We start from the raw sequence: 10,320 nt of genomic DNA, 5'->3' as shown, positions 1-10,320 counted from the left end.
TTTGCTTAAGATGTTTACAGTTCCTGAGGCGCTTCTCTAAGCTAAAATGTGAATTTTTTTATTTTAAAACAAATAAAAGTAAATGAATGGCTAAAAGATAAGGTTAAATTTTGTAGGCTGGGCATAGCGGCTCATGCCTGTAATACTAACACTTTGGAAGGCTGAGGCAGGAGGATCACTTGAACCCGAAAGTTTGAGACCAGCCTGGGTGACAGAGTGAGACCTCATCTCTACATTTTTTTTTTAAGAAAAGAATTAGCCGAGTATGGTGGCACATGTCTGTAGTCTGTAGTCCCAGCTAATCAGGAGGCTGAGGTGGAATGATCGCTTGAGCCTGGGAGACAGAGGCTGCAGTGAGCTGAGGTCATGCTGCTACATTCCAGCCTGGGTAACAGAGGGAGACCCTGTCTCAAAAAGAATTTCCTTAAGTTTCTTTTTTTGGTGGGGGAAGGAATGCAATGGAGAAACAAAGAAAAATACTGCACAAAGGGTGTTGTTCTACGATTCATCTAAATAATGGAGAACTGGCATTTTACAATTAAGATATAAAAAATATTAATACTTTTAGAATTTCCAAGTCAGAGGTGGCTTACCATAGCTTTCGTTTGAAAAGAGTGAGACCCCCAAATAAAATGCTCCCTGGTGGAACAAAGGCCCCTTTAAACCTTTACCAAGCTTTTTGTCAGAAGCTCGCAAAATTTAAGACAATGCAAACATGAAGAGAAAGCAAAGTTCTCCAACATAAGGTTGAAAATGGCAATAAAAGACTAGTGGGTGAATGTTAATCCTTGTCAGTGACAAACACATTATGCCTACAAGGAATAAATAGTGCACTTCTCTTTGGGTCTATTTACAGACAGAAACTCATGACCTTTCAGGCATAAACATCCACTGGCAGAAGATGCTTAATCACAAAAGTTCTATGGTAAATTATAAAAAATAAGAAATTTGGATTTAGGCCTTCTGCCATTTCCAATACAAGTAGCTTTGAGTATTCTTGGTCGAAAAGCGAATTTTTGCATTTCTAATGTTAACAAAGAAAATATCCACCACTGGCTTCTTAACCAGAGGGAGGCAGGCAGGTTTCTGGATAGAGGCTTAAGGCAAATCCAACAGGTTCACAACTAAGCATCCTATTAGGGCCCATTTTCCAGGCATGGTTTCCTTTCTGAGAGACAGCTCCACATCATCTCTAGCCAGGTTTTCCACATTGCTACCAAACTGGGGGCATGTTTCTGTATCGGGCTTTTGGAAGAACTTTTAAGTTATATACACACACCATCAAAGCGTATACTGGTGATGCTTGATATTTAAAGGAATCCTACAGTGAATCATTTAATTCCTTGGAAAATAAGAATAGGTTTTCAAAAATTGGCCACAACTCTGGTCACATGAATGAGATTCAAAAATTTCTCATGTAAAAGAAAGACGTCAACCTCCTTTCTACTATGAACTTACTTTCTAAGACTAAAAACTGCTATCTCCTCTTCAGTCTCTTTATACATCTGAAATCTTTCCTGCAATATGAGAGGCACTTTTATTAGGTGTAGCATCTATTAAAAACTCTATAGCCAGGGTAGGATTTGCTGAACAAAGCAATAACACTAGCCTAATAGGCATTACTTATGAGGACCTTTTCCCCTTTAATATAAAAGTATAACTACACCAGTTCAATGTACAAATACAAAAAAAGTTTTCATACTGAAAAAAAGTACCATAATACTGTACATACAAAAACTGTTCAACAAGAATGATTTAAATATTATCTGTTCCTCTCCAGATCTGGAAGACAAGAATGTAAAGTTCTGCAACTGTATTATTGCTGAGAACATGTGCCCAGGAACACTGTGTTTCCCTTTCTCCCCCTCAGCTCAGCCCTGCCTTTGGAGTCCCCTGAGCTTGGATCATGAGCCAACAGCATCCCTGAAGATAACCAGAGCCAAATGTTTACTCAATGGAAGTCATTATTCAGTGAGCTGCTGCTTACCATAAACTATGAAAAGCACAAGTTTTAAGCCCGCCAGGATTAAATCCAGACGGAGGTCTTCCCATCCCCTGATTTGCTACTGGCAGTGCTTTTGTTGGACCCAGCTTTGGACCCCACTTTGGCCTTCTTCTCCCGGGGACCATGAGGGTTGTTTTGGTGACTGTAGGCCTGAATTGCCAGGTCCAAGCGTTCCTGAGCCATCCTGATCTCCCGCTGCAGGGCCTCCAGGTCAGCTGGGAGGTTCTCCTCATGGCTGCCATACTGCTGTTCCTGGGCTGTGTTGGCCTTGTTTTGCTTGTAGGCGATCTTAGCATTGGACAGTTCGGTGTACTGGATTTGATCTGGTTTGACAGCAATGTTATAGCCAGGGGGAGCAGATGGTGTATTCCAAGTGAAAGGATAATTATAAGCACCCGGATCCTCAAGTTCCCTCCTTTTACTGTTTAGTGAGTCTCGAATGGTCCCAAACCCTAAGTGAAGCATCTCCCAAATGTTAAGCAAGAGGCAAAGGCCTGTAACACCATACATTATCAGAAGGAAGATGGTCTTTTCAGTGGGTCTAGAAATAAAGCAGTCTATCTTATGAGGGCAAGGAAGTCTGCTGCACACATAAAATGGGTGGACTTGGAAGCCATATAGAAAATACTGCCCTATCAGAAAACCCACCTCAAACACGGTCCTTGCCAGCAACTGCAGCACATAGATTTTCATGAGCCCATCTTCCCGAATCCGTCGTCGGCCATCATGCTTGGGTTTGGGTTGGCTTTGCTCTTTATTTTCCTTATCACTTTCTAACTCCATCTCTGGATACATCATAGGATCCTCTTCGTTGTCCTCCTCCGTTTCTTCCAGAGCCCGGTGTTGTTTCCAACGCATGGCATAGGGCTTGCTCCGAGCTGCCTTCTTGTCTGCTTCACCGTGCTCCATTTTGGCAATCTTGTGAATAGCGTAGCCCAGGTACATCACAGAGGGAGTTGCCACCAGGATGATCTGGAACACCCAGAAGCGTACATGGGAGAGGGGTGCAAATGCATCATAGCACACATTCTCACAGCCCGGCTGTTCTGTGTTGCACACAAATTTGCTTTGTTCATCGTAATAGATGGATTCTCCTCCTACAGCTGTAAGGACAATCCGGAAGACAATCAGAACAGTGAGCCAGATCTTCCCCACAAATGTGGAATGGTTGTGAATCTCCTCTAGCAGGCGAGTCAGGAAGCTCCAGCTCATGGTGATTGAATTGGTATGCCCTGATAAAAGTGGAAAAATACCAAAAGAAAACCAACAAATATTAAATCTTAAGTTAACTATTCACTTACGATATCTCTAGGAACTACTACTTTGAATACTTGAAATCTAACTTCAAGGTTCATGGTGGAACAAATGTTAGAATAAACAGCATCTCCATCAGGTGCGATGGCTCACACCTGTAATCCCAGGACTTTGGGAGGCCGAGGTGGGTGGATTACTTGAAGTCAGGAGTTCAAGACCAGCCTAGTGAACACGGTGAAACTCCATCTCTACAAAAATACAAAAATTAGACAGGTACGGTGGTGTGTGCTGGTAATCCCAGCTGCTCAGGAGGCTGAGGCAGGAGAATTGCTTAAAGAGAGCAAGACTTTGTCTCAAAAAAAAAAAAAAAAAAAAAAAAAAAAAACAGCATCTCACTCTCTACTACATTTAGAAAGGTCAGTTCACCTCAGTCAACACCTGTTGGCCCTACAAGGTCCTAAAATGTATGAATTGCTGTCATGTCTTCTCAGGTTTAAAAGGTAAACTTGTAGCTACTATTTATTGAGATGTATTTCTCAGACCTTATTTTATTTTATTTTTTGAGACAGTTTCCCTCTTTTGCCCAGGCTGTAGTGCAGTGGCATGATCTTGGCTCACTGCAACCTCTGCCTCCTGGGCTCAAGTGATTCTTGTGCCTCAGCCTCCCAAGTAGCTGAGATTACAGGCATGTGCCACCATTTTTAATTTTTTTAGTAGAGATGGGGTTTCACCATATTGGCCAGGCTGGTCTCTAACTCCTAACCTCAGGTGATCCTCACACCTTGGCCTCCCAAAGTGCTGGGATTACAGGCGTGAGCCACCACTCCTGGCCAGACCCAGGTTCTTTACACATACTATTATTTCATGAGACCTTCAGAATTTTGTGAGAGATTTTTTTAAAAATGGCTGAGTATGGTGGTTCATGCCTGTAATCCCAGCACTTTGGGAGGCCAAGGTGGGTGGATTACAAGGTCAGGAGTTCAAGACCAGCCTAGCCAAGATGGTAAAACCCCGTCTCTACTAAAAATATAAAAATTAGTCAGGCATGGTGGCGGGCACCTGTAATCTCAGCTATTCGGGAGGCTGAGGCAGAGACTTGCTTAAGCCCAGGAGGCGGAGGTTGCAATGAGCCGAGATGTGCCAATGCACTCCAGCCTGGGCAACAGAGTGAGATTCTGTCTAAAAACAAACAAACAAACCCACAACGTAGTTATTTGGCCCAATCACAGAAAGCCCACCACTGAGAGGAAAAACAGGGACACCTAGGCTGGACTCCATTGTGAAGGGGTGACTTACTAGGATACTTAAATTTCTGACCAAGTGGTAAAAGGGATTAAGAAGATTGTCAGCTACAAACTGCTGGCAATCATTAAAAAAAATCATTAAAAAATAAAACAAAAGACAGAAGGGAACTAGGAATACATTCCCTAGCTAGGCTGCACAGCATAGCAGATTCTGGGTTTACTTAGAAGCCCACAATGAATGGTCTTGCAACAAGTATTATACCTCTATACTATAAAACAGAATCTATAAAATATACCTCTGTATCTTATTTATAGTAGACATCAAAAAATGATTGCTAGCCGGGCACAGTGGCTCACGCCTGTAATCCCAGCACTTTGGGAGGCCAAGGCAGGTGGATCATCTGAGGTTGGGAGTTCGACACCAACCTGACCAACATGGAGAAAGCCTGTCTCTACTACAAATACAGAAACTTAGCTGGGCATGGTGGCGCATGCCTGTAATTCCAGCTACTTGGAAGGCTGAGGCAGGAGAATCACTTGAATCCTGGAGGTGGAAGCTGCAGTGAGCTGAGATCGCGCCACTGCACTCCAGCCTGTGCAACAAGAGGGAGACTCCATCTCAAAAAAAAAAAAGATTGCTAAACTGAACTTTGAGGACATTAAATCCAATCAACAGCAAATCCACTTAGAATAGCACTTTAAAGGATAGTTTCATTCTGAGATTCCCAGATCTACAGCCGGGATCCAGGTAAAAATCACCTAAATTGTATATAAAATCCCCAATAGAGCCCCAACTTTACAAAGTAGATTTAACTTTTAACTTGTCCTCCTCCCTCTCCCAGTTTACTACTGAAGATTACAGATGATTCGTCAGTACCACCAAAGTTTAAATACATACACTTTACCTGTTGTCCAGAATTTCTATTACCCAAAATTTTCTTAGAGAAATGATGTTTTCCTTGCAATTTTTCCAGATTCCCTCTGGAAAGGAAAAAGAAAACAGCAGGTCATAAGCTTCCTCCCATAGAAAACAATGAATCACTAAAATGCCATTTTCAGAAAGTTTTCTATGTACCATAAAAATCAATGAAAATAAAATGGAAACAGGCTTGAGTTTGAATACCAGTTTTCTCCTCCCCATACAGGTGGTAGGAGAAACTATGTAACCAAGCCCAAAGATTCTTAAGTCATCAGTCTAAGAAAATACAACAGGAAGATGAGTCATTAGTAAAAATATGAAGCAGATGAACTCTGGCACCTACAGGAAAAAGCCAAAGCAGGAGAATCTCAGCAAATTGAAACCAACTGGGTCACTAAAGGCCTTGCAAGAACCTTCACCCTGTCTGCTCTATTCCCTGAAGCAGCCAATACCTCTCTTGGGGGGGATCTGAGCAGCTAACTAGGAGCAAGCTGTTTAGCTGAAACACCTAACAGCTGGCTCTCAGTCACAGGAACACCCGCCTCCATAGGAGGTGATTTACAGATACAACTGCTCATAAAAAGTCACAGAAAGAAAACACCTGCATCTGTACTGGATTAAACAGCAAAACAGAAAAATGTTCAAGATGAATTACTGCTCATTATCAAGTTCTGGCAACTCTGCATAGCTATGGCCAAATGTCATCCATAAGGCGCCAACATTTAGCAAATATATTTAAAACAATTCCTGAATGTTATGTGTTTACCGTAACTTAATTAAAAAGGTGCTTTGTTTTGTTGTTTAAAGATACAGAAAAAAAACCTGAACAATTTCCAAAGGACCAATGGAAAAAAAAAAAAAAGTGCAGGCATCTACAAAACACGCAGGCGTGAAGCCGAAGAAGGATTTACACATAAGCCTGGGAAATATAGTGAGATCTTATCTTTCCAAATTAAAAAAAAAAAAAAATTAGCCAGACACACACACACAGCCTGGGAGTTGGAGGTTGAAGTGAGCTGAGATCACGCCAGTGTACTTCAGCCTTGGTGAAAGAGCAAGACTCTGTCTCAAAAAAAGAATCCATCTGGGCATGGTGGCTAACACTTGTAATCTCAGCACTTTGGGAGGCCAAGGCAGGAGGATAACTTGAACCTGGGAGCTTGAGGCTGCAGTGAGCTATGATCATACTACTGCATTTCAGCCTGGGCAAGAGGGAGACCCTGTCTCTAACATAATAGGATTTCAAGTGCAGCTTCCGTATCTAGCCCTGTTTTCCAACTGAGCTAACCATACTACTACTTTTCTCATTGAATACACAAGTTATAAAATCTCAAAACAAGAAGTAAACAATATGAAATCTTTTTATTTTTTATTTTTTTGAGCTGGAGACTCACTCTCTCGCCCAGGCTGGAGTGCAGTGGCGTGATCTTGGCTCTGCCTCCCTGGTTGAAGCGATTCTCTTGCCTGAGGCACCTGCCACCACAACCGGCTAATTTTTGTATTTTTCACAGAGACAGGGTTTCACCATGTTGGCCAGGCTGATCACGAACTCCTGACCTCAAGTGATCTGCCTGCCTTGGCCTCCCAAAGTGCTGAGATTACAGGCGTGAGCCACTGTGCCCAGCCAATAATATAAAATCTTTAAATGGTGATATAAGCCAGGTTTCCAACACAGAACTCCATAATGATTCTCATTCACAAATTCTCAGCAGGTTCAGATTTTCCCCAAAGCCTGAAATTTCTATCTGTTCCAATAAACCAAAATTATGAAAATACAATTAGTTAGAAAACTAATCTGCTATATCTCCATCCACAAAGATAAATGTGTATAATTTAAATAATTATTGTTATGCAAGAATTCCTCCACAGCTGAGCTTTTCAATATAGTAATATTTTCTTGGTGGGAAGAACTGGTGATAAATCCTTCAGAGCTTATGTAAGTTCTAAAGCAGCCATTTTAACACATCCACTACTAAGTACTGTATACTGGTTAAGCTGAAGACATAGAAAATGCTGAAACCTTACAGCCTGGTTTTCCATAAACATTCATAAGGGCCACAGAGTATGGATACTCTATACCCACACTCTGAAGTCTTTGGAATGAGTATTGCTACAGTCTACGCTCTCGACCACAAAATGTTGGGGATATCCAAAACAACCAGGGGTTTTCTCCACAAAACTCCCTGGAGATCTGCAGAGGAACTCCTCCTAACCCCAGGTCTTCCGCACTGATCAGTGCATGTGTGGGGAGGAGGGGGAATCTGGATGCCTGATCCTCTCTATACTGGATGTACATCAATTAATTTTTTTTCTTTTTTTTTTTTTTTTTTGAGACAGGGTCTCTTACTCTGTTGCCCACACTGGAGTACAGTGGTGCAGACACGGCTCACTGCAGCCTTGACCTCCTGTGCTGAAGTGAACCTTCCACCTTGGCCCCCTGCAGTAGAGCTGGGACTACAGGTGTACACCATCATGCCTGGCTAATTTTTGTCGACATGAGGTTTCGCCATGTTGCCCAGGCTGGTCTTAAGCCTCAGAGCTCAATTAACCTGCCTGCCTCCGTCTCCCAAAGTGTTGGGATAACAGGTGTGAGCTACTACACTCAGCCAATATAATTCCTTTTTTTTTTTTTTTTTTTTTTTTTGAGACAAGGTCTTGCTTTGTTATCCAGACTGGAGTGCAGTGGCATGATCTCGGCTCACTGTAGGCTCAACCTCCCCAGGTTCAGGTGATTCTCTGACCTTAGCCTCCCGAACCGCTGAGACTACAGTTGCATACCACTATGCCTGGCTAACTTTTGTATTTTTTGTAGAGAGGAGGTTTTGCCAGCTTGCCCAGGCTGGTCCTGAACTCCTAGGCTCAAGTGATCTCCCTGGCTCAGCCTCCCAAACTACTAGGATTACGAGCATGAGCCACTGTGCCCAGCCTTTCTCTTAATATAATTATGTGGGAAAAAAAATAAACGCAGCTGGGCACAATGGCTCATGCCTGTAATCCCAGAATTTTGGGAGGCCAAGATGGGCAGATCATGAGGTCAGGAAATCGAGACCACCCTGGCCAACATAGTGAAACCTTGTCTCTACTTGTAAAAAAAAAAAAAAAAAAAAAAAAATGCCGGTGTAGTGGCACACACCTGTACTCCCAGCTACTTGGGAGGCTGAGGCAGAGGCTGCAGTGAACCAGGACCCCACCACTGCACTCCAATATAGTGAAACCCCGTCTCCACTAAAATACAAAAAATTAGCTGGGCATGGTGGCACGCGCCTATAGTCCCATCTACTCAGGAGGCTGAGGCAGGAGAATTGCTTGAACCTGGGAGGCAGAGGTTGCAGTGAGCCAAAATCACACCACTGCACTCCCGCCTGGCGACAGAGTGAGACTCTCTCAAAACACACACACACACACACACACACACACACACACAGAAAATCCTGTAATATTAAACCCATTTATGCCTAGTGTTCCAATATTATATCCTACTGCTCAAGATCATCACCAAGGTTTAATTTTTTCAAATTCAAAAAATTGCAACCTCAGGCATAAATGGGTTAAAAGAAACATACAAAAAACCCACAATCATAGCTACTTTTCCATATTTCCTTCTAGTCATTGCCTAAATGAATACTCTTTCCAAGTGTAAAATAACACTAATTTACAAAGGGATCTAGCAGTAAAAATGAACTTCTCTTATACTTGTTTACTATGTGTATTTCTTTTTGTGTAAATGTGTTTACCACTTAACTCCAACATCTCACAAAATGGGTGATGAGCAATTTTCTTTCTAAAATAACCTAAAATGAATGGCAGTATCACCACTGTTTTTATCTATCAAGTCAGTAAGTTTTTCTTTGATACTCTTCCCTTTCCTCTCCTTCCAAGTTACTTTTTTTTTTTTTTTTTGGAGACAGAGTCTCTGTCATACAGGATGGAGTGCAGTGCTGAGATGTTGGCTCAATGCAGCCTCCACCTCTTGAGTTCAAGCAATTCTCCTGCCTCAGTCTCCCACACACCACCATGGCCAGCTAATTTTTGTATTTTTAGGAGAGACGAGGTTTCACCATGTTGGCCAGGCTGGTCTCCAACTCCTGACCTCAGGTGATCTGCCCATCTTGGCCTCCCAAAGTGCTAAGATTACAGGCGTGAGCCACCGTGCCCGGCCACAAGTTATGCATTCTTTTTTTCTTTTTTTTTTTTTGAGACGGAGTTTCACTCATGTTACCCAGGCTGGAGTGCAATGGCGCAATCTCGGCTCACCGCAACCTCCGCCTCCCGGGTTCAGGCAATTCTCCTGCCTCAGCCTCCTGAGTAGCTGGGATTACAGGCACGCACCACCATGCCCAGCTAATTTTTTGTATTTTTAGTAGAGATGGGGTTTCACCATGTTGACCAGGATGGTCTCGATCTCTTGACCTCGTGATCCACCCGCCTCGGCCTCCCAAAGTGCTGGGATTACAGGCTTGAGCCACCGCGCCCGGCCAAGTTATGCATTCTTACTCTCAGCGAAATGTCAAATAATTCCTGGGTGATGAGTATGGTCTGGGAAACATTTAGAAAACATTAGTCTCATTTCTGTAATGGTCACTCATTCTCCAGGCAAGCCCACTCCCAGCAGCTATGCATTAGCAAAGCACTAAGGATTGGCTTACAATGTTACAGAGTACTCCACCAGAGAAATGAAGATCATTTCAAGAAGCAGAATGAGTAGAAGGCAGGCCCTGGAATTAACATTTCCAAGCAGAATATGTCACTGCCAATTGTGGTCTCACTGTGGAGAAAAGTGTGTTCTTGCTCCAGTTTCCTTTCTCTTGAACCATTATTTATATCTATTTTTTCTTGAATGGCATCTCAAAAATTTTTTTTTTTTTTTTTTTTTTGAGACGGAGTTTCGCTCGTTACCC

At 42.6% G+C, this 10,320-nt stretch overlaps 1 protein-coding gene across 3 annotated transcripts in view; it reads right to left on the bottom strand.

Annotated features, from left to right (window-relative positions):
• Window positions 1-491: 491 nt before the first annotated feature.
• GJC1 (gap junction protein gamma 1) overlaps window positions 492-10,320 on the bottom strand; it is a 30,532-nt gene continuing 20,703 nt past the window's right edge. For 2 of the 3 annotated variants that reach the window (XM_032269992.1, XM_032269990.1), the window contains exons 2-3: window positions 5,409-5,484; window positions 492-3,237 (exon numbers count right to left, since the gene is read on the bottom strand). In XM_032269992.1, the coding sequence (XP_032125883.1) occupies window positions 2,027-3,217 (1,191 nt within the window). In that variant the 5' untranslated portion in view covers window positions 3,218-3,237; window positions 5,409-5,484 and the 3' untranslated portion in view covers window positions 492-2,026. Of the gene's footprint in view, window positions 3,238-3,336; window positions 3,441-5,408; window positions 5,485-10,320 lie in introns of those variants that run through there. The other variant, XM_032269993.1, reaches the window with a different exon arrangement.

The sequence above is a fragment of the Sapajus apella genome, unplaced genomic scaffold (genome assembly GCF_009761245.1).
Source record: "Sapajus apella isolate SASKATOON/1434 unplaced genomic scaffold, GSC_monkey_1.0 scaffold201, whole genome shotgun sequence".
NCBI classification, from domain to species: Eukaryota; Metazoa; Chordata; class Mammalia; order Primates; family Cebidae; genus Sapajus; species Sapajus apella.
The sequence above is the reverse complement of the archived record's forward strand: the minus strand, read 5'-3'. Positions and strand labels throughout refer to the sequence as shown.